The 24,577-nt window shown below is 31.9% G+C and overlaps 3 protein-coding genes across 5 annotated transcripts; 2 read left to right on the top strand and 1 right to left on the bottom strand.

The window, feature by feature from the left end:
• Positions 1–11,526: 11,526 nt before the first annotated feature.
• On the top strand, positions 11,527–14,292 carry LOC104732520 (DNA topoisomerase 1 beta). Its single transcript, XM_010452070.3, has 3 exons — positions 11,527–12,746; positions 13,575–13,697; positions 13,798–14,292. The coding sequence occupies exons 1-3, from the start codon at positions 11,883–11,885 to the stop codon at positions 14,014–14,016; spliced, it is 1,206 nt and encodes a 401-aa protein (XP_010450372.1). The 5' UTR covers positions 11,527–11,882; the 3' UTR covers positions 14,017–14,292.
• Positions 14,293–14,625: 333 nt separating this feature from the next.
• On the top strand, positions 14,626–17,197 carry LOC104732500 (QWRF motif-containing protein 9-like). Of its 3 annotated transcripts, none has more exons than XR_758873.3 (6): positions 14,626–14,765; positions 15,093–15,206; positions 15,405–15,529; positions 15,615–15,704; positions 16,064–16,171; positions 16,584–17,197. XR_758873.3 is itself a non-coding variant. In XM_087489173.1 (6 exons), exons 3-6 carry the CDS (start codon positions 15,527–15,529, stop codon positions 16,712–16,714), a joined length of 267 nt encoding a protein of 88 aa, XP_087345299.1. In that variant the 5' UTR covers positions 14,626–14,765; positions 15,093–15,206; positions 15,405–15,526; the 3' UTR covers positions 16,715–16,859. The 3 variants fall into 3 exon arrangements, 2 of the variants coding, with proteins under 2 accessions (XP_087345299.1, XP_087345295.1); XM_087489173.1 differs by having other exon boundaries at positions 16,649–16,859; XM_087489169.1 differs by lacking the exon at positions 16,584–17,197 and adding an exon at positions 16,249–16,480.
• Positions 17,198–21,552: 4,355 nt separating this feature from the next.
• On the bottom strand, positions 21,553–22,833 carry LOC147949177 (uncharacterized). Its single transcript, XM_087470355.1, has 5 exons — positions 22,732–22,833; positions 22,415–22,539; positions 22,104–22,243; positions 21,670–22,058; positions 21,553–21,558 (listed from the first exon to the last, which is right to left on the bottom strand). Exons 1-5 carry the CDS (start codon positions 22,831–22,833, stop codon positions 21,553–21,555), a joined length of 762 nt encoding a protein of 253 aa, XP_087326481.1.
• Between the last annotated feature and the right edge of the window lie 1,744 nt (positions 22,834–24,577).

Below are 24,577 nucleotides of genomic sequence, written 5' to 3'. Positions count from 1 at the left end.
TTCGATATCAGGTGAGCTCGATTACTATAGGTAAAAGCCTAGCTAAGAGGGCATCAAGTGAGAGACACCATTGTTGTATTGGTTCTGATTATCATCAATAAAATGTTTCCTTTAATGTTAAAACAAAGTGTATTGACTATATTGTTTAAGGCTTTTAACTTCGAGTTTAATTTAGCAATTTATAAATTAGTTAGTGGGATTTGTGGTTAACGTACCAATAGAAATTTTTGAATGCAAATGAAATTCTACAGTGCCTTTTAACTTTTAAGGGAATATTGGGAATTTAAAGGAAATCATAATTTTTTCAATCCTTTTAAAAATAAGAATTGATGAGGCAGTTAGAAGTGTAGTAAACATAATTTTTGAATTGTTCAAAGAGTTTTATGGAAATTGGAGTGTTTTTAACTTTAAAAGTTTTATGAATCTGTCTCGCATTACGAATTTTCGTCTCATATTTTATTAGGTACACTTTTGGAAAAACTAAAATATTAATACATGAATTACTCGTTCTTAATGTTTACCACTATTTTCCCATCCCATATACTATACTAGATATACTCATATTCACTATTTCTCGTTTTGTTTATATGAAATTGATAACCGTAATTAAGTGATAGAGACGCAAAACAACTATTTGCAAAAAACAAAATGCAATTAATGAGTGGTACATTAGCGGTAAAACTCAGATAGCAGGAGGTTGAAGTGGTGGCTTGACTTCTCTATATGTATATGTTTATGATTTGGTCATTTACATTTCCTACAATCAAAACTAAACAAAGAAAAGAACAGAGAAACGAAAAAGAAAAGAAGCGATATGGAAGATCAAAACTCAGGTATTCTTTGCATTCTTGATGATTTTGATTCATTAGATGGGTTTAACTTCATTAGTGTTCAAGTTTACGTTACTTTTTGTCCTGTTATTTGAAAACAGTAACTTTATTGTATTTCTTAGGGCTTGACCACTAAATTTTCTATCGATTCTTTTTGAAACTAGGATCGAGTGTGAATCAGCCAAGTGAATAGGTAACAGGAGAGCAAGTAATTGGAATAGCTTGTGCAGATACTTTTACCAGAAGGTCAGTCCATCACAACTCTTGGCCATTACGATCATGATCATTGGCGTATGTTCTAATGATCAAGAAGCCGTGGAAGCATATACCGTCCTCGACCCTCAAAACGATTACATGCCTGGTATGATTCAGGTTTTATCTCTCTCTCTTTTTTTTGTTGTTAGAATGATTATTGTTTTATCTCTTTACTATATATCTAGTTTTTCATTACCTTATCTTATATACTCTAATTATTTGCTTTATCAGTGCAAAATTAAATAACATAACTACTTAACAACAATTTTGGCTTTCAAAATTTTATTATATAAGTCTTAGTTTTTAAAGTTAGTAATTCATATAATTGCGACATGTGTCAAATATATCGATAATATTTTGACATGTGTAAAAATAAAATTTATTTAATAATTATGAAAAATGAAAAAATTCTAAATATAAAATGATTACAATTAATATTTTTGAAAAGTATATAAAACAAAAAGTAATCTATTATATCACTAATTCTAATAGGAAAATTATCTATTAAATTATTAATTTCAATAGAAAAATATGTGCAATTAATAAGGAAAATATTTGCAATTTAATTGCAATTATTATTTATTATAATCATATAGTAAAAAGAAATTTATACAGAAAAGTGATTAAAGTATAAAAAGTTTAATGTGTTAAAATTAGTGATTAACATAATATAAGAAAATAAGATAATCAAAATAAGAAATTAATATAATTTTCTTAAGATTTCTAATCGGTGAATGATTTGATAGCGTATTTAATATTATGTTATTATATAAATCTTGGTTTTCAAAGTTAGTAACTCACGTGATCGTGACAAGTGTCAATTTTAACAATGAAAGATTTTGTCATGTGTTATACAAAAATTTTGTTTTAACATATTTATAAATTATAAGAAATTAAATAATTTAATAAATAGAAAAAGATAGTTCATCTATGTATTTAAAAAGTAATACTAATTCTAATTTTAAATTACTGATTCTATAAGAAAAAAAAAAGAAAATTATACAATTAATTACTATAATAAGGCCATAATTAATTAAATTATACTATCAATCATTTATCCTAAAAGAAAAGGAATTGTAGATACTCACCTTCACATAAACAAACAATTTTTTTCAAAATAACATCTTTGAATTTTTGATTAATTTATGATAATGTTAGTATAGATTTATTTAAAATTAGTTTGATAAGTAGTATAACTATTACGCATGAGATTACAAAATATGAAACAAATATATTCAAGATATTGTTACTTTTTCAAATATGAGATAAAATTAGTTTTCAGTTTTTTTTTTTGAGTATTGTGTTTTATTAATTTTTAGTTTTTTAAAAATGTTAAGTAAGGTATAAAATTGATACAATGCACATTTTTTTTGATATGAAAGTTATAAATGTTAATCATTGGAATTGAGTGCGTAGAATTAAAATCTAATTTTATTATCATATAATATACAAAGAAATTGTATTGCAATATGGAGTGTGTGAACTATAAGTCCAGTTTTAAAAATATCAAATGCTATAAAATTAATATTTTGAATAGAACTTAAAAATTTCACATATTTTTTATATCTGAATTAATATGCGGGCCTAATCTAGTGAGTATTATATAAGTATTAAAATACATCATTCCTCTTTCGTAATTCGTACATACCGTACCAAAACTTTAGAGAATTTGTTAAAAATGCTCTTTTTGATATACCAATTTTTAAAAATACTTATTTTTAATCATTTTTATTTTTGTCCTCCTTTAATTTTTAACGACCATTTTATCCTTAATTAAATATTTTAATCAATAAAATGAAAAACAAAAATTTCCCGCCAAAAATTTTTCCGACATATTTTCCTGCCAAAAAATTTTCCAAAATATTTCCTGCCAAAAATTTTTAACAAAAAAATTTCCTGCCAAAAAAAATTTACAAGATTTTTAAAAAGTTTTTATAAGATTTCTACTTATAAAAGTCTTTTAAAAAACCTTATATAAACCTTGTAAAAGCGTTTACAAGGTTTTATAAGAATTTTAAATACCTTATAAACACTTTTACAAAGTTTTTATAAAGTTATTAAATGGTTTTTAACAGGTTTTTAAACATATTGTAAACGTTTTTACAAGGTTTTTATAAGGTTTTTAAAAAGGTTCTTAAAAGGTTTTTAGAAGAATATAGTTAGACTCTTTAAGAATGACTATGATGAGTGACTCTCGTCTTAGTTGTAGCAATTCCTTTTTTCTTTAGCAATTTCTTTTTTCTTTTTCAATTTCTTACGTCCTTTAGCATTTTATATAATGATGAGTAAAATTATTTTTATTCTTAATATATTAAATACAAACAGAATTCCAAAAGAGAAACCTCATCCATAAAAGTACATAATTTAGGATGTTAAAAATCCCATGGAATAGAATAGATAGCAGAAACAACAACATAAAAAAAAAACTAAAGATTTTTGTATAATTTTTTTCCTTTTAAAAGTGGTTCTCATTTTTTCTGTAGGGGTATTAATTATTTCAGTTTGCATTAAGAAATACGGTTGTGTTAATGTAAACCATTCAGGTTTTTGTTAAATCAGACATATATATTTATAGAAACGAATGATAATTAATTTTCCTTATATGCTACGTCGTTATATGAAAAATATAAGAATGGCATGTTTTTAACTCGAATATATATATATATATATCTATATATATATATTTTTTTGAAGTACATTTTGGGTTCTACCCTTTTATTTATACTTATTTAAAAAGTTAATCTTTAACAAATTTCCAAAAATAGCATTACTTCAGATTTTGTTTTTTAAATATTTTACATTCCATTCCAACTAAAAAAATTCACAGCAATCAATATGGAAACATAAACTATAATATATTTACCATATCTTCTATTGTGTTTTGAAGATATTCTATCTCCGAATCCTTTGCAAACAAAGAAAACAACAACTTGATTCCCATTTGTTTTCCAAAATATGTGAGCTATGATTCTTAACGTAAGAAGAACTTGGATTCACATTTATTTAAATATTATAATTAATATATATAAACTTAATAAAAAAGTTTTAAGCATTACAAATATGTAAAATAAAAAAATATTATATAATATGGTTATATAGTAGATGTGTTATAAAGAAGACATGTTGGAATTAATAAAATATCAGTAAATTTATGCTTAACACGGGTTAAATCCTCATTTTATTATTTGTCCACTACTAATATTAGAAAATTTGACATATAAAATTAAGTTGAGTTAACTGAAATTGTGTAAAATAATTAAATCATTAGAAAAAATATGACTTAATCACAGCGTATAAATTACTTATTATGTATTTAGATCCCTTATTTTTTGTTATAATAATTAAAAATCAAAATGGAATCTCTAACACGAAACGAAAAAAACTAAATATAACAAACAAATAGTCATAAAGTGTATTGTGTGTTAAAAATTAATATAAACATTTAGCCACAAAAACGGCTGAAAATTTAGTTATTCTTCTATTTATCAAACATCCAATATTTAACAAACAAATACAATATAAATAATAATAAAATTAATATAAACATAAAATGCAAATAATAATAAAAAATATATACACGCGGTTAAAATCTAATATGATAACATATTCTTATCTATGACTATATACATAAGACACACCAATAGATATATTGGCATTATTTAGGTCCCTATGTGTGAATGAATAATGTGGAAAAATCTGAGTATTATCTTTCTTGATATCTTTTCCAATAAATAACAAGGTCATGATTCTCATAAAGTCATAACCTCCATAAAAATACTCACCTCTTACTCAACCTATTCTGCAGAATCAATAACATATAAATTAAAGGAAAAAAAAAGTAAATTGAGGATAAATAGAGAAACAATGGATCTGGGAGCTCAAAATCTCGGTAATCACATTACCACAATACTGTATATGCTAATATTTTAATCATTACTAGATTATGACCCGCGGTGTACCGCGGGCTAAATTTTTTTTAAATATTTTTTGTTAGTGTACTATTTTAATACTAATTTTGTTAAAATACTTCTTTTTATTTTTATTTTACTGATTTAATATATAAACCATGGTATAACGCACAATAATTTTTGTTTACTACAATCTTAATTAAATCAGTTTGATTCGACATATTTTATATTGGTGTTATTAAAACATTAAAATGACGATTTAACCCATATTGAAATATCATATTACTGATAGTTTATTTTTTAGTATTATCAATTCAATCATGTAATGTCATATAACCCGTCATGTAATATAACTCGCTTGTGTAATTTTGAAAATTTAATATGTTTAAATATTTATAATTTTAAAATTTTTATTAAGTTTAGATATATCATTTACAAATTATAAACTTCTTAAAATTTTATAATTTACTATATACAGTAAAATTACTATATATATATTTTGAACACACACTTTTTATATTAATTGAGTAATATATGTTTGTTTAAAAAAATTCAAATCACAATATATGCAGGAAAAATACACTTTTTATTAATTTTATGTATTATATATTTATATGATGATTCACTTCATTTAAAATTTAAAATCAAAAAGAGATGATAGGAGAATATTTTTTTTTAATCTGGAATAAATATTCTAAATATCTATATTAATTATAGAACATTATATATATATGGATATTTAAAATATTTTAATTGTGTTTGGTTATAAGAATAGTAGAGAAAGTTAATTAAACTTGTTTAAATATGATATGAATAAGCATTATATATATTTACTAATTATAGTTGCTAATAAATTTTACATAACACTAATTATAGTTGCTAATAAATTTTAAGTTGGAAAATCGTAGTAGTGGACAAGTTTGATGATCATGATGAGATGTTTAGTTTGTTCTGTAAGACATGATTTAGAAGAAGAAAAAATTGTGTTATGTTTTAATACATTTTCCTGTCAACTTTCTAATTAGTCCATTTGATACGATATGAAACTCTTTGATCAATAGCCGCGCAATGTCCTATAGTTCGATTTTTGGGGATTACCTTCACATGGAAATACCAAAAGCAGGTCTAACGTCTATATATAATTTTTTTTTTTGCTTTGATAAAGACCCATTTGGTCTCTTTCATTAGATAAAGACCGAAAACGGCCGGCCAAAGTGATTTCTCTTTTTTATGTTTTTTTTTTCTCAAATAAAGATTTGAATGTATTAAAAATGGACAATTTTTGGTTCACCCTTCTCTTATTCCTCCCCTCTTAATTAAAAGGAAAAAAATTATTAATTAAAGAAACAAAATCTGTATATAATTCAATTTTAATTATAAATATTATATTATAGTTTTTTAATTATAACATCTAAATCCAAGTTACATTTTTATAAATCCAAACCGACATATAATTGTGTTTAATTGTGTAATTTAAACCCTAACCATTCTTTTATAAACCTAAATTGAAATACAATTTTGTTTAATTGTAAGATCTAAACCCTAACCACTCTTTTATAAATCCAAACCGACATATAATTTTCTTTAATTGTAAAATCTAAACCCTAACCACTATTTTATAAACCCAAACCGGCATATAAATTTCTTTGATTATAAAATCTAAACCCTAAACCCTAACCACTCTTTTGTAAACCCAAACCGACATATAATTTGTTTAATTATTAAATCTAAACCCTAACCACTATTTTGTAAATCCAAACCGACATATCATTTCGTTGAATTGTAAAATCTAAACCCTAATCAATATTTTGAAAACCCAAACTGACATATAATTTTGTTTAATTGTAAAAACTATACTCTAATCATTCCTTTATAAACCAAACCGACATAATTTCCTTATTAGAAAATCTACAAAATTTGTTTTCTTAATTTGTTTTGTCTTTTATTTTTGATTTGATTTATTTTATAAAGGGAATTTTATTAGAAATGCCACTTTTCAAACAAAAGTTGTGGAAAATGCCACTTTCCAATTTTCATTTTCAAAAGTGCCATTTTCAATTTTGTGCCATATATGAAAATACGAAAATACCCTTTCATTAAATCATTGATTATTAACATTTACAATTAAGATTTTGAAAATAAATCAAGATTGATATTAATTGTTTGTAAACATTTTGTTCATCATTTTGTAACAATGTGGTGGACAAAAACTTTGGTTGTTGTATCTGGTCTCCCGGAATTGCATATATGCAGTGTGGACATTGTTTTGGGTTAGTAGTGGACACAAATCTTCATATTAAACCTTGGATATGGTCTACTCAAGAGACGAAGAACATAATGGTGATGGACAAAAAAACCTTGACTACTAGATGTGGTCCATCGTATCTGCAGACCTGCAGTGTGGACAAGTTTTTTGTTAGCAATGGAAACAAAACACATGACCAAATGGATATGGTCCACTGAAGAGATAGAAGGACATTATAGTGGTAGACAAAAACCTTGTCGGTTGGATCTGGTCCACCGGATCTGGAGACCTACAGTGTGGACAAGTTTGATAGTGGTAGACAAAAACTTGGTCGGTAGGATCTGGTCCACCGAACACCAGATTTGCAGACCTCAAGTGTGGACAAATTTTATTGTTAGCAATGGACATAAAACGCATTACCAAACATATATAGTCCACTAAAGAGAACGAAGGACATAATAGGGATGGACAAAAACCTGGCCGGCTGGATCTGGTCCACCGGAGTTGCAGACCTACGGGTTTTTCTGCCTGCGGTCGAGTATAAGAACTCTGGAACAAGACCTAGCGGTTTCACCTGCCACGGTAGAGGCAAATAGATCAGATGGAGGTCTCAGTTGAAGAGAATTGTGTCTTGATGAAGAATTTCTTCATTATATGCAGACTAAAGACTGAAACAGTTGGAGTTTTGCAGAAAGAGATTCAGTTTGTTTTATCCAAAAAAAAAATGATTCAGTTTGTGGTGTAGCACCAACAACAGACTGAGAAACACTGAGGTAGAAAAAGATGAAAAATCGAGAGAGAATGAAGATGGAGAAATAGAAAAGTCGAGAGTTAGAATGAGGAGAGAGAGATTTGCTTTTTGGAACAAAAAAAATTGTGTTAAATTATTAGTTTTGTGTTAAAAAAAAGAAGGGTATAATGGTATTTTAGTTATAGGGTTGTGGCAAGCGGGAAAAGGAATTGAGAAAAATGGCATTAACCAAAATGTTGGGTACTGTACATGGCATTTTTGATAAAATTCTCTTTTATAAATATGATATGACATGGCATTTTGTTGTATTTTGATTGGTTAATTAAAATGGGGTGAATAAAAGAGGTTCACCCCTAGAATTTTTCAACAAAAATATATCATCAATGAATTAATGATCTTTCCAAATACTTATAAATACGCACACATGAAATATCTCTACCTGAGCTTATTATTTTTTAAAAAAAAATTCAATTTTTGAAAAGCTAAACAAGTATACCTGCTTGCGTTAAACCAAACATATCAAATCATAAATGATTGTGGTTAATAAATAAACAAAGAAAAATCTTAGCTTAATTTTAAAACTAAAGTAAAATGTTTGTAAATTTTGAATACGGTGGTGATGTTACCAAAAACAAACTTTCAAGACTATGAGGTGAAAGACTCGAAGGTAGAAAGTGTAAATATCAGAAAGTGTATAAAATTGTACAAGTCCGCTGCTCTTGGCTTATTGTGCACCGAGAGATATCTGAATCTGATTATTATGTTGTAGGGACCATTCACAAATGTTTTTGTCAGAAAGGAAAATATCTTCGTGGATTTTGTTTTTCTTGTTGTTGTAAACAAGATAACAATACAAAACAAGAGAAGCATATGACAGAGAGAGAGAAATTAAAAAGTGAATCTCATCATGACATTGGGATTGTGTTCCTCTGGGTTTCTTACATAGTAGACATAGGCGTGGCTGCATCTGCCTCTCTGTCTCTCTCTCTAGTCTGGTCGACTGTTCCAACATGTACTTTTATTTATTTAATATTTTAAATTCTTTTTAAAAGCTGGCTTTCCAACTTCACAAGAAACATGTACAAATTAAAGGGAAAGACATATAACGCTAGATCAATCCAGGAAAAGAATTTTAAAGGTTAATCATATGAATATCATAACATAATAATAATATCCTCACATAATCAATACGTTGACGTGTATAAACACAATGGGATCATGCAAATGTAATCTATCAGATTAATATATTTATTGTTGGAAATCAATAAAAGCTTTACAATTGGGCAACACAATCAAATAAAGTTAAGTTTAATGCTTCTTGTTGTGATCATATTTTTCTTTTGGTTTGCGTTCGTTCGTACAAGAAGTTGCAGAGGGGTTCAACTCAGTTCACGCTTCCCCATTCGTTGCAAAGGGAGTAGTAACATAACTCTGACTTCTTTTGTCTGCTTATGAAAGCAAAAGTGTATGGACTTTACAATATGACACGTGGAATGTTGATCAAAATTTATGTTCACAATAAAAGTAAATTGAAGGACTTATTTATCTTTTTATGTTTTGTCGCCGAAGAAACGATTAGCAACAATAAACATATCCTCACATAACAGTGCACATCACATGGGACATGAATGAACTAAATTGGATCATGCATGCAAATGTAACACATAAATCTATACTCTAGCTACGGATCATATTGTAAAAGTCTAATATACTCGAAATATATCACTCGTATTGTGCTCAATTAAATCGAGTTTGATCAAAATTATTTGTATATTCATTTATTTAATTTCTTCATTAAATATATTTGTTTTCATAACGAAACTTCCAAAACAAAACAAAAAAAACAAAAATTATAAAACTTTTCATATGAACAAACAACATTTTCATATGATTCAATATCCCAAAATTGAACCAAACCAAATTTTGAACTGACCGAACCAATACAAATCGAGAAAATTGGTCCCCGTCGAAAGAGTTAATTAAGGTGACTTTCAAAGTGTGATAGTTTTTTAAGTCCTAATCCTAAAAGAGAGGAAAAAGAGAGTACTAGCTAGTCTACGAGTGGAGTTCTTGCTTGATCATTTGACAGTTGCTCTGTCACTCACGAACAATAAAATGTGACACAATGGATTGTTGATCAATCTTTCTCTCTCTTTTTCTCAACTTCTTTTTCATTCTGCCAGCGTCATTTTTTTTTTTGGATTTTTTTGTTACTTTTATTATTTATCGTTTTTATAATTAAAAGTTGGAAAGCTACGTACAGTTCCAAACTTTAGAAGGAAATAATTAGATCGTTTTAAAAAGAAAATTAAAGGGAGAGAGAGAGTGAGGTAAACCCAAAAACATACTGTAATAATTAGTAGACATGGACGTGAATTAACGAAATAGGATCATGCGATATATACAGTATTATTAAATTAAACACACAAATCTATAATGGAAATACCACACGTACGTGTATGTACAAGAGAGATTATAATTGAAATAAGCATGTGATGAAAGCCATAGCTAATTTAATACTTGCATGGAAATTTGTTGCATATTTAAATTATTGGGCTTACACAAAACATAGACATAACAATACATTTGTAAGTACTAGTACTTATTAGATAAAATAAAGAACCATAATAAAACTGTATTTGTGTCGGAACTCGGAACAAATTAGGTATATTCCTACTAGTGAAGATTAGTGAGGAAGGAAGAATAAAAATAGATTCAGCACATTTTTTAGATAATTGGGCTTCGTAAGCCCAATAAGGACAGCAAATATCCTATTTTATTTAAAGTTTTTAAAAATTTTAGTTTCAGAAGTCATTTTTTTTTTATATTCGAATTGAACAAGTCTAGTTCCTCTTTGACAAAAAAAAAGGACTACTTATAAAGAAAACCTTTGTGTGTGTGCCGTGTAGGTTATAACTGAATTTAATTTTTTGATAAATGATTGTGGTTAATAAATAAACAAAGAAAATCTTAGCTTAATTTTTAAAACTAAAGTAAAATGTTTAATTTATAACAATACAAAACAAGAGAAGCATACGAGAGAGAGAGAAATGAAAAAGTGAATCTCATTTAGATTGTGTGTTCTCTCTCTTTGGGTTTCTCTTACATAGCAGACATAGGCGGCGTGCCTCTCAACTTCTTTCTCTCTCTTTTTCTCAACTTCTTTCTCTCTATTTTGCCAGCGTTTTTGTTTTTTTGTTACTTTTATTATTAATCGTTTTTATAATTAAAAGTTGGAAAGCTACATACAGTTCCAAAGTTTAGAAGGAAATAATTAAATTAAAAACACATAAATAATTAGTAGTAGTAGACATGGACGTGAATTAACGAAACACATAATAATTAGTAGTAGACATGGACGTGAATTAACGAAATAGGATCATGCAATATATACAATATTATTAAATTAAACACATAAATCTATAATCGAAATACCACATGTGTATTATTAAATACAGTGGACATTTTTGAGATAATTGGGCTTCCTAAGCCCAATAAGGACAGCAAATATCTTAAAGTTTTAAAAATTTTATTTTCAGAAGTCAATCTGCTTTAGTAAAAATAGATAAGAGTGGAAAAAGCTTATCTGTCTCTCTTCTTGTCGCTCTGCATCAGCGAGATGATGAGGTCACTGAGGAGTACGGGACGGCGCCTGAAAAAGCCAGCGATGAAAACGGGAATTTGCTCAGAGTCATCGGAATCAGGTTCTTCTTCGTCTGTCATGATGGATTTCAAATATATATGTGGTAGATGTTCTTCTTCTCTTTGCTCTCAAAACCCTCTGTTTTGCTCTCAAAACCCTCTGTTTTGCTCTCAAAACCCTCTGTTTTGCTCTCAAAACCCTCTGTTTTGCTCTCCTAAAAACCCTCTGTTTTTCTCTCCTAAAAACGTCAATGGCATCAATGGCCTCTTCTATTTTGTTCTCCTCTAACCCAAAAGCAGTTGCCTTGTTCTCCTCTAAACCAAAACCGTTTGTTTTGTTCTCCTCTAAACCAAAACAAATTGCTATGTTCTCTTCAAAGCCAAAACCCAAACCACTTGCTTTGTTCTCCTCTCCTTTGTTCTCCAGACCAAAAAAAGCCTCATCTTTGTTCTCCTCAGAGCCAAAGGCATCTGATCTACTCAGCTCACCACAACCAGGCTTCTCCTTTGACACATTTGTGGATGCTTTGCTCACAAAAGTCTACATGCCTACTCACATGGTCAAGTATAAGCATTGGGTTAACTTGGCTGCCCAATGCTTGATGGATCTTGGAGTTTCTTGTGAAGCAGACTTGAGTGAAGAGAGGATGGAGAACAAAAGCTGTGTCTTCTCTCTTACCAACCAATCAGCTCAACTCTACTTCTTAGAGAAAGATTTAGTCTACATGGAAGGTCAAGAGTTGGTAGAGGAGGTGGCTTACTTCCATCTGGGGGAGAAGAAAGATGAGAAGAATGAGGAAAACAAATGGGAGACATTGGTTCACCATGGTGTCATCCTGCCTCCTCTTTACAAGAAGCACAATGTTCCTCTTCTCTATGGAGGTGACTCAGTTGTGCTTAGCTTGGAGCAAGAAGAAGTGGCAACCCTGTATGCTTCTATGTTGAAGACACATCCTCACATGGTTGAGAAACAACCCTTCAAAGACAACTTCTGGAGAGATTGGGGAGCCTTACTGGAAGGAAGTGTGGTGAAGGATCTCAAGCTCTGCGATTTCAAGCTAATCACTACCTGGATCGAAGCGGAAAAGAAAAAGAAGATGGGAAACCGCGGCCACGTAAGTATTTTTCTTTATTCATTCAATCGTTATCTGTTAGTTTAGGTTGTGAGAGATTTAAGGGTTGTGATATAGATATGGAAATTAAGATGATTGTTTAGAATATGATTGATATGGATTGATATAAAATTCCAGATTTAGAGATTCAATTTTTATTCAAAGTTTAGAGTATTAAATAGGCCTGCTTGATGATATAAAATCGATATCTGAGGTTGTGCAACGCCATCAGTCTCCATGTGTGATTCATTTGTCTGCGTGATCACACATGGAGACTGATGGCGTTGCACAACCTCAGATATCGATAGAACAACACACAATGATTCTGTTCTGTGTCTTGCAGAATCATATTCCTCAGTGTGGACTAATAATGTCGAATGGTCAATTTTGATTCCTGTTTTACATTCTCTTTTACTCTCAGATTTGTTTCTCTAAGTGAATAGAGTCTTTGTTCGTGACTTTGAGTTTACAAGATTCTAACACTTCTTAACTCTTATCATTGAATCGATTTCTTTACCTTATATTTAGCAATGAGTCATTGGATGTCATAGATGATTTGTTCTTGGAGCAATCATATGTTGTCGATGCTTTAGAAGGGGTTGAGATTTCTGAGTTGTCAATATTTGTCAAGAACACACAACGATTCTATTGGGTGTCTTGCAGAATCATGTTCCTCAGTGTGGACTAATATGTCGAATGGTCAATTTTGATTCCTGTTTTACATTCTCTTTTACTCTCAGATTGGTTTCTAAGTGAATAATAGTCTTTGTTCGTGACTTTGAGTTTACAAGATTCTAACACTTCTTAACTCTATCACTGTTGGTGGTGTAGGCTCTTAAAGAGCTTGAGGATAAATGCAGTTGGGCTTTGGTTGATGGTGTCCAAGTCAGGACTCTTAACTTTAAGATTGAGCCTCCCAGTCTCTTCATTGGACGTGGTGATCAACACCCAAAGGTTATTATTCCCTTCTAATAACTTGTGTTTTGAACAGTAGTTATATGACTTTTGTCTGTTTGGAACAATAACTGATGGTTTGCTTCTCTGTTTAAAACAGATGGGTTCAGTTCAGAGGAGGATATGCCCCTCTGACATCACCATCAACATTAGCAAGTATGTTCCAGTTCCTCATTGTCGAACTCGAATCCCTGGAGGCACTTGGAAAAAAGTTGAACATAAGGAGAAATTTGCTTGGCTAGCTTCATGGGAAGATCCCATCAGACCAAGGAAGCTCAAGTACACAACCTGGGAAGCTAGTAGCAATGGTGAGAACTGAGAAGGAGCACCAGACCAATGAATAATGATATTTAGCTTGTCTTTTTGCATCTTTTGTCCCCTGATATGGGAAATAAGTACTCTCTGAATCATATGTAGCAATGGTGAGAACTGAGAAGGAGCCCTAGACCAATGAATAATGATATTTAGCTTGTATTTTTGCATCTTTTGTCCCCTGATATGGGAAATAAGTACTCTCTGAATCATATGATGACTTTTGGTTTTGCAATTTTTGTGAACCGGGCTTGGCTTTGAAAATATCATCTTGGTTTTTAAAGTATCAGTTTACCACATTACTGTACCTGAGTCAAAGACCCGAGATCTCATCTCATCAAGATTTGTGGTGAAGCCGAAGGTTATTTAGAGCTAGGAACACTTCTCAACAGTCTTAGGTTGTTTTGAAGACAACACGCGAAACCATTTTTACACATCTTTCCCTATTATATAGACAACAACTATCTCAAACTAGCAAGTTTGGTATGATTGCAGCCAGCTTCCTCGAGAGGAAATAAGCCCTTCGAGAGGCGTGGTTCCTCCCAGAGGGATTAGTCCTTCAGGCAGGATGAGCCCACTAAGATTGAGAATCCCCCTGACTAAAACCACACCTTTGGTTCTGAATTTTTGTTTTGGATGTTATAGACAAGATCAGAGATAATGGGGTTGCTGATGCTCACTTGTTAAAGCTATTACATCAACAATAGGTTGCTACAGTGGCGATTTGCTAATCCACGAGCAAATGCTGTTATCTCGGTTAGTCAATCATTTTCGTCCTGAATGCTATAGAACCTTGATTACTAGCACATTCTGTGTTTCCAATCTATTTTGGATTTTAACATTTGGTCACTTTGAATGTGATAATAGCTAATGGTTTTAGAAAATCAGTTAGTTTCAATGATAACAAACTCGTAGGCACGTCTCTCTTGAGTTTTCTTTTTTTAAAAAAAAAAAAAAAAAAATCCATCTGTTATGTTGTACAGGCTGCTTGTCTATGCCAACTATGTCCAAGTGGCTAAGTTTTAAGTGGTTAGTTTTCAGTGAGAGGCCACAAACTCTGATGAACCCTTGTTTTCATTGCAGAAAAGATTGTACAATTCATGGATAAGAATCTCTAAGCTGTATGATTCTGTCAGAACGAAAAAAATTGACACCTGAAGCAGAACTTGAAACTGATATCTATTCTCAAATAGGCAGGTAAATTTGTATATATATATATATATATATATATCTTGAACGCCTTAGCCCCCTGTGCTCTTTGAGTAGCACTTTTATATGAGTGATAATCCCTTTTAGGTTCCTTTTTATGTTCTGCTTCTTATAGCTTCGGGACCTTGTTCGATTTAATCTTACTTTAGTAAGAAAGTTAATATTTTTTTTCATGCATATATATAGATATAGATGGGACATCTGGAAGAGTGGTTGGTTATGGACCGGGATTATATGGGTTCTTTGGTAGGAGCTGCTGAAGCGTTGAAAGGCAGCACGCTCTGTCTACCTGTTGATTGCGGGGAAAAATGGTTTGGCTCTTACTCAAACGTATTTCCTATGGTGCTGTATTGGGAAAGCATATGTTATGCTTGCTGATGATGATACCATATGCAGGTAAACGTACACAGTGTTAAGGATGCCATTTGCTCAGCAGTTGATGTTGTGCAGGCAATGGCATCGTCCATGTGCTTGTTGCTGCCAAAGGTGACCCAATCTTTTCTCTCGTTGTGTTTAGTCTTTTTTAATGCTGTACTCAATAATATGTTTCTGCAATTTTTATCACCTACACGGAATTGTTAACAAGTAGACAGTAAGCAATGTACTGAGTTGACAGAGCACATCCCTTCTTTTTTAACTGCTCTCATCTCCTCTCGCAGTCAAATGGATAATCCACTATCTCCGCTTACGCATTATTCTCTGATTATGATTAGTGTCTTCTTAATATCTGGTCTAAGAGTACTTTGTTCCATAAATTTTGTCAGCACTAAGGATTTGTGAGAAGAGGATTTGCGTCGATAAGTTGTTTATATTTATATACTAAAAAGTGAATCCCATTTTCTCAGGTTGGGAAGATAAGCAGCTTGGCAGCAGAACTTGGTAGTGCAAATGTCAAGGAGGAAGGGATGCTGGACGTGTGCCGGGACCTCCTAAACACAATCTCACCTCTGCAGGTACGATATCTTGATTTTAATGTCTATAACTAGACATTTGGGGATTTATCTTTAAAATATGCGGTAACGGAATGCAGTTTGAGGACACGGATTACACAGCTACGATAGTTAAAGTGACAAAAGTTAACAAACAGAGTGTTAAGTAAGAAAGCCACTCCTTATGGTCAATTTTTGGAGTTATGAGAATGTAAGGAGATCATCTAATTTAAACAGAGAGGCCAATTCAGTTGATAGTTTAACAACAAGAAGTCAGGCTGTAAATATTCATTCAAGTCGTGGTTTAATCAAATTTTAAATTTAATTTGCTAACTTTGAAAAACCAACCGGTATATATATAGTAAGATGTTTAAGAGAGTTGTAGAAATTGTTGACAAGTGTAGAATGCTTTAATAAGATTATTAATCTATATTAGGTTTAGGTTGGATGGATTCCCTCGTTTGTAGCAACCAGCCAATCTAAGAATTTCTTTCTTTAAAGGGCTTTTCTCTCCGTCTCTCTCTTTACTTGGCAGGCAAGGTTCGAGCTCTGATGAGGTTGAAATAGCAATTAGCAACCACAACAGGTGGACATGTGTTAGGACCGACTGATGAACTGGCTCACTAGGAATCAGTTTGTGACAATGGCACAATGCGATGCTTGAACCGTGGGACAATCCTTGAAACGTGTCAACCCCTAGTGTCCCAAGCAATCACTGAGTCTCATTCTTTCATCTCTCCCGCAACCATCTTCTCTGCCATACTATGCTCTAAAAGCCTCATGATGGATCTTCTCAACGGTATGGGGTTATAACCTTCGCATACTAGCTACTCGATCTCTCTTTGAATCTTTCATTCACATCACATGAAGCTAACAACGAGAGATGGCAGCAAAGTGTAACCAAAACCCTGATAGTGCTTTTGTAACACGAACAATTTTTCTTTGTAACATAACATGTACATACGAATAACAGTTTATTTGATGTTTTTCTTTGTTGGCGGCATGTAGTTCCTAATCATTTTTGCCATTTATCAGAAAAGTACCCAATTAGAGTGACTTGCACTAAACAACAGCTAATTAAAGGACACGCACACTAACACACTAACAGCTTGAGAATACAAAAGAAACTTACGAGTTCACAAATCCATAGTCATTAGCTCGTCGGGTATAATACACAAATTCATTTGATTGTTGTCTTCAATCTAAGATCTAATGAGGTTTACACAATAACCAAAATACCTTTTTAAGCACATTACACAACACATAAGCTTCATACAAAATAGTATTTAACCCTCGCATATAGTATACTATTTATTGCTTGAATGAATAAGTTTCTTTGAATCAATTGTGTAGCTGTATTAATGTTGTTTGTTTCTGTTCTCATTTGCAGGCAAAGTATTCACATGCCTCTCATAGATGGACCCAGACGTCGTCAATAAATAACGACCCCTTGCGAGAAAACAAGATTTACTTTTAACTTTGCATAACATGTTGACATTTGACATCACAAACATTTGACATCTGTCCATATAACATTTGACATCTGTGTTCATTTACTTATTTACTATTTAACGACATCAATTTTTAAAAATCTCATCTTTTCTCAACATAACATCTTCGTTAAATAATAAAGATGTTTCTGAAACTATTTGTATTTGGGGCTTATAGGTAACTACTTCCGTTCATGTTTCTGAGATGAAATAGGAAATTGAGTCGTGGTGTTGTCTGGTGAATACCTCTTTATTTTGCTTGCATATTTGACCAATCAATTCCCCTCTGTTTTTCTCCTCTGATTGTATGTGTATAAATTCATATTTGAATTCCACATAATTCAAAAAGCTACGAAGAGAATAAAGTTTAAGTTTCCCAAAACTCCTTATAATTTTACCTCTATCAATATTTTGCTCTCTAAATCTATAGATCATCATTTACCTGTTTGCATATTTTTTTGCCGAAATTTATAGCATCAAAGTGATAAACCTGCCTATATTTTTCACTTTTCCACAGAAATTGGCGTCGTGAACTCATCTGTTTGATTGGTCACCAATGAATTCATGATCAAACATATGTGGTGATCTTTTGTTTATTGAATTTCTTTCCGAAAACTATTTCATGATATGAGTTTTCCAAAGCCATATGATTTTAGTCAGTTCTTCCAATTTCAGTTTTCTATTTTTCTTATATCATTATTTGGGTTATAATATGTATGAACTTCTTTGCAGCTCAGCCAATTTTGTTCCTTTATTTTTTATTTCTATGGTGGATTATGGTACATACTAGTCACTAGATGATCTGTTTAATTTTCATAGACAAAAAAAACAACATATACTACATTGAACAAAATATGGGATTGGATATTTTAAGAAGAAACTTTTCTCATAAACAATTTCTTCAAACTACAAGCTTAAAAGAATTATTAATTTGAGCTTTGAGCTGAGATTTAAATTAATATATCTAGCTATTAGATGACTGCTTAATTTCGTTTACTTCAATCAAAAAATTATGTACAAACTGACCTACTATTTATGAAAAGAACCATATACTAGAAAAAAATATGGGTGTAAAATTTCTTCAAATTCAATTCTTAGCAATAACATTCATTTTGAAACAAAAACAATAATTCTAAAACATAAATCAACATGACTTACATTATTCAAAAAAAAAAAGACATAAGAATTTTGTTTTCAACACATATGAATCGAATTAAATAAATAAACTAACAAATTTTAGCCAAGAATGGACCCAGACTTCTTCAATAAATAACGACCCCTTGCGAGAAAACAAGATTTACTTTTAACTTTGCATAACATGTTGACATTTGACATCACAAACATTTGACATCTGTCCATATAACATTTGACATCTGTTTTCATTTACTTCATTATTATTTAACCACATCAATTTTTAAAAATCTCATCTTTTCTTAACATAACATCTTCGTTAAATAATAAAGATGTTTCTGAAACTATTTGAATTTGGGGGTTATAGCTAACGTCTTCCGTTCATGTTTCTTAGATGAAATAGGAAATTGAGTCGTGGTGTTGTCTGGTGAATACCTCTTTATTTTGCTTGCATATTTGACCAATCAATTCCCCTTTGTTTTTCTCCTCTGATTGTATGTGTATAAATTCATATTTGAATTCCACATAATTCAAAAAGCTACGAAGAGAATAAAGTTTAAGTTTCCCAAAACTCCTTATAATTTTACCTCTATCAATATTTTGCTCTCTAAATCTATAGATCATCATTTACCTGTTTGCATATTTTTTTGCCGAAATTTATAGCATCAAAGTGATAAACCTGCCTATATTTTTCACTTTTCCACAGAAATTGGCGTCGTGAATTCATCTATTTGATTGGTCACCTATGAATTCATGATCAAACATATGTGGTGATCTTTTGTTTATTGAATTTCTTTCCCAAAACTATTTCATGATATGAGTTTTCCAAAGCTATCTGATTTTAGTCAGTTCTTCCAATTTCAGTTTTCTATTTTTCTTACACAATTTAGTTAATTGTTTTTTTTTTTCTATTTGATATCTAATTTCCTTTCACAGTATCATTATTTGGGTTATATTGTGTATGGAATTCTTTGCAGCTCAGCCAATTTTGTTCCTTTATTTTTTATTTATATGGTGGATTATGGTACATACTTGTCACTAGATCTGTGAGATATTGCAGCTGAAACCATATTAGATTCATGTTTCAGTTTTGTCTTCCATTTTTTCTAGACCAATAACCTGTTGGATAGTTTATTATTTAAAGTTAGAAGAACATAAAAAATAAAGACATAGACAAAGATCACCACAAAAAGACACACAAAAAGAAGTATACAACATTTTAGTCGTCATTCATACAGGGTTTTTAATCCACGAAGATTGTTGAGGATGAGAACTTAAATTTTTCACATTACCAATTTCATCAACTTGTAAGCTTAAAAAATTATTTATTGAGCTGAGATTTAATTTAATATATTAATTACATGATGACCTATTTAATTTCCTTTAATCCAAAAATTATTTAACTTCAGTCAAAAAATATTTATTAGATGATCTGTTTAATTTACATAGACAAAAAAAAAAACATATACTACATTGAACAAAATATGGGATTGGATATTTTAAAAAGTAACTTTTCTCATAAACAATTTCTTCAAACTACAAGCTTAAAAGAATTATTAATTTGAGCTTTGAGCTGAGATTTAAATTAATATATCTATTAGATGACTTCTTAATTTCGTTTACTTCAATCAAAAAATTATGTACAAACTGACCTACTATTTATGAAAAGAACCATATACAAAAAAAAATATGGGTGTATAATTTCTTCAAATTCAATTCTTAGCAATAACATTCATTTTGAAACAAAACCAATAATTCTAAAACATAAATTAACAAGACTTACTTTATTCAAAAAAAAGACATAAGAATTTTGTTTTCAACACATATGAATCGAATAAAATAAATAAACAAACAAATTTTAGCCAAGAATGGACCCAGACTTCGTCATTAAATAACGACCCCTTGCGAGAAAACAAGATTTACTTTTAACTTTGCATAACATGTTAACATTTGACATCACAAACATTTGACATCTGTCCATATAACATTTGACATTTGTTTTCATTTACTTCTTTATTATTTAACGACACCAATTTTTAAAAATCTCATCTTTTCTCAACATAACATCTTCGTTAAATAATAAAGATGTTTCTGAAACTATTTGTATTAGGGGGTTATAGGTAACTACTTCCGTTCATGTTTCTGAGATGAAATAGGAAATTGAGTCGTGGTGTTGTCTGGTGAATACCTCTTTATTTTCCTTGCATATTTGACTAATCAATTCCCCTCTGTTTTTCTCCTCTGATTGTATGTGTATAAATTCATATTTGAATTCCACATAATTCAAAAAGCTACGAAGAGAATAAAGTTTAAGTTTTCCAAAACTCATCATTTTACCTCTATCAATATTTTGCTCTCTAAATTTATAGATCATCATTTACCTGTTTGCATATTTTTTTTGCCAAAATTTATAGCATCAAAGTGATAAATCTGCCTATATTTTTCACTTTTCCACAGAAATTGACGTCGTGAACTCATATTTGATTGGTCACCAATGAATTCATGATCGAACATATGTGGTGATCTTTTGTTTATTGAATTTCTTTCCAAAACTATTTCATGATATGAGTTTTCCAAAACCATCTGATTTTAGTCAGTTCTTCCAATATCAGTTTTCTATTTTTCTTACACAATTTAGTTAATTGTTATTTTTTGAATTTGATATCTAATTTCTTTTCACAGTATCATTATTTGGGTTATAATGTGTATGAACTTCTTTGCAGCTCAGCCAATTTTGTTCCTTTATTTTTTATTTATATGGTGGATTATGGTACATACTTGTCACTAGATCTGTGAGATATTGCAGTTGAAACCATATTAGATTTATGTTTTGATTTTGTCTTCCATTTTTTTTTTTCAACCAAACTATAATAATTAAAATAGAACTCCAAGATTGGTTGCCCAAACAGGAGGATACGAGTTTACAAAGGTAGATTCTGAAGGTAGAGATCGTGAAGATCGAGCTAGACAGTCGGCCCTGACGTTGGCGTCTCGTGGAATCCTGGTGAGGGTGAAGGAGGGATAGGAACTTCGAAGCAGAGAAAAATCCTCCAACAGATTAGAAAAAGCAGGCCAATCTTCCGGCATCTGCACCATCGCAATTAGCTCTACACTATCCGTCTCAAAAGCCTCACAGTCGACTCCAGCCACCAGTAAAGACTCCATAGCCCAGATCAGCGCTTGTAGTTCTGCATGTAGAGGGGATATACTCCAACGGTGACTCCATGCTCCCAACAGGAGCGTTGTAAGCTCTCCACTGATACACCACCAGCCCAGACCCTGAAAGGGGTCTGTACCTTTCCAAGAACCATCAATTTAGCATCAGGAAGAGGAACCCCTGTCCTCCGAAAAAGACGGAGGATCCAGATAATTCACTGAGTAAGACTTGGCCTCCTCCCACAATAATTTATCAGTAGCCGCTTGATTCAAAATATCAAGAGGTTCTACCTCAATACCCTGGAAAACCTTTTTATTCCTATATTTCCAAATTGACCAAATAATCCAAGGTAGTTGAATGCCTATATCCGAGACCCCAAATTGCGAAGACGCCCGCCAAAAAATGAAGTCTAAAGTCGCATAAGTCGATGTGTATGGAAAACCCCCCGGATCCATCCGAATAGGGGACAACTCCCATATACATCGAGACCTAGGGCACTCAAAGAACGCATGGTTTATAGTTTCCTCTGCAGAATCGCATCTCTTACACACGGTATCACAACGAACACCCCGATGCGCGAGACGTTCTAACACTGGAAGAGTACCCGATCCAATCTGCCAAAAAAAGTGTTGGATCTTAGAGGGTACATCAAGTTTCCACGATTGGGCCCGCAAAGCCGTACACGTCGGCCCATACTCTACATTCGTATTTAATTCCCGAGCTAACCGATAACCTGATTTGACGGAATATTTCCCAGATTTAGTAAAATGCCATATTAATCTATCTGGTTGATAAGTTCTACTGACCGGCATACTCCAAATAAGTTGTATATCCCCCGGATCAAAAAACTCCTCCAAAGTAGGTAGATGCCAATCCTTAGTCTCCGGGTTAATTAAATGATTAACCATTAAACTCGGAAGCCACAATCGCCCTCGACCATTCGCCGGTCTAGGGTGAATATCCGGTATCCATGGATCACGCCAAACCGAAATGGAATTGCCAGAGCCTACCGCCCATCTCGCTCCCTGCTCCACCAACCCCTTGATGGAATAAATACTTCTCCAAGCAAATGACGGATTATATGATTTTTTTTGCCATAAGAGGATGTTTGTTCCTTAAATATCGACTTTTCATCACCCTAGCCATTAAAGACGTTGGATAGTGAATTAAACGCCAAAACTGTTTGGCCAACATAGCCTAATTGAATTGTTCCAGAGCTCGGAAACCAAGTCCCCCTTCAGCTTTATCTTTACATAATTTATCCCAAGCAACCCAATGCATACCACGAGCCTTATCATTGGATTTCCACCAGAAAGTGGAAATCGCACTTGTCAATTTAGATGTTAGTTCCTGAGGTAGTTTATAACACGACATAACATGGGTAGGTAATGCCAAAGCCACTGATTTAATCATACTTTCCTTGCCGCCCTTCGACAAGCACTTTGCAGACCAGCCATTTACACGATCATCCAGCCGATCCTTAACGTAGCTAAAAACCTTAGTTTTCGAACCTTGAAGATTTTCAGGAATACCCAAGTAAGAACCCATACCACCCTCCTTAGAAATCCCAATAACTGATTTCAACTGGGTTCGAATATCAGGAGTTACCTTTTTGCCAAACATAATGGATGATTTAGCCAGTTTAACCTCTTGACCTGAAGCTCTGTCATAGTTACCGATTATATCCATTACCGTCCTACATTCCTGCACAGTTGCTTTGCAAAAAAACAGGCTATCATCCGCAAACAGCAAATGCGAAACAGTAGGGCTACCACGGGCGATGGTAATACCCGTCAATTTTTTCTCCCTTTCAGCCTTCTTAATATTAGCTATCAAGACCTCTGTGCATAGGATAAATAAATATGGTGACAGAGGGTCCCCTTGTCGTAACCCCCTCTGAGGTCTAATAAAACCTCGGGGCTGACCATTCAGAAGAACTTGGTACGACACTGACGATACACACCACATAATCCACGAAATCCATCTCCTATCAAATCCTAACTTGACCAAAACCGCCTCCAGAAAATCCCACTCAACCCGATCATATGCCTTACTCATATCCGGTTCAAATGCCAAAAATTCCGAGTTACACCTGCTATTAGTATTTAATCCATGGAACATCTCCTGAGCCACCAGAATATTATCAGTAATTAACCGTCCAGAAACAAATGCTGATTGTGTTTCTGAAACCAAACGAGGCAATAGGCGCTTCAGACGGAAACATAACACTTTTGAAATAATCTTATAGCTCACATTACATAGGCTTATAGGCCTAAACTCCGCCATCCGCTCAGGCCGATCCACTTTAGGAATAAGACAAATATTGGTCTCATTTAAAAGCGGATCGAACTTGCCAGTACGAAAAAACTCTTTAACTAAAGCCACTAAATCCCCTTTGAGAGAAGGCCAGAACCTTTGAAAAAACAGAGCTGTCATCCCATCAAGACCTGGAATTTTCTCCGGATGCATAGCAAACAAAGCTTGTCTAACTTCCCTTTCCGAGATATCCCGGATAAGATCTCTGTTCATACCTGCCGTAATAATCGGATCAATTGCTTGGAGCATCACAGAAATATCTCCACCGTCGGATTTCTTAAACAGATCCTCGAAATATGTAAAAAATATTATTTACATATTTCATTTTTTGTCTTC

Source organism: Camelina sativa, chromosome 2 (assembly GCF_030686135.1).
Source record: "Camelina sativa cultivar CO46 ecotype springtype chromosome 2, ASM3068613v1".
NCBI classification, from domain to species: domain Eukaryota; kingdom Viridiplantae; phylum Streptophyta; class Magnoliopsida; order Brassicales; family Brassicaceae; genus Camelina; species Camelina sativa.
Note: the sequence above shows the minus strand (reverse complement) of the source record. Positions and strands in the feature narration are given on the sequence as shown.

Bases quoted from the DNA above. Each gene is read 5' to 3' on its own strand.
- LOC104732500 (XM_087489169.1), top strand. The intron at 15,705-16,063 runs GTGACCCAATCT...CCATTTTCTCAG, and splicing joins TGTGCTTGTTGCTGCCAAAG to GTTGGGAAGATAAGCAGCTT. The intron at 16,172-16,248 runs GTACGATATCTT...AACGGAATGCAG, and splicing joins ACACAATCTCACCTCTGCAG to TTTGAGGACACGGATTACAC.
- LOC147949177 (XM_087470355.1), bottom strand. From the start codon at position 22,833: ATGGTTAATCATTTAATTAACCCGGAGACTAAGGATTGGCATCTACCT. The intron at 22,540-22,731 runs GTCAGTAGAACT...TTTTTTTGGCAG, and splicing joins AACTTATTTGGAGTATGCCG to ATTGGATCGGGTACTCTTCC. The intron at 22,059-22,103 runs GTTCCTCTTCCT...GGAAAGGTACAG, and splicing joins GTCTTTTTCGGAGGACAGGG to ACCCCTTTCAGGGTCTGGGC.
- LOC104732520 (XM_010452070.3), top strand. From the start codon at position 11,883: ATGGCATCAATGGCCTCTTCTATTTTGTTCTCCTCTAACCCAAAAGCA. The intron at 12,747-13,574 runs GTAAGTATTTTT...TTGGTGGTGTAG, and splicing joins AGATGGGAAACCGCGGCCAC to GCTCTTAAAGAGCTTGAGGA. The intron at 13,698-13,797 runs GTTATTATTCCC...TGTTTAAAACAG, and splicing joins GTGGTGATCAACACCCAAAG to ATGGGTTCAGTTCAGAGGAG.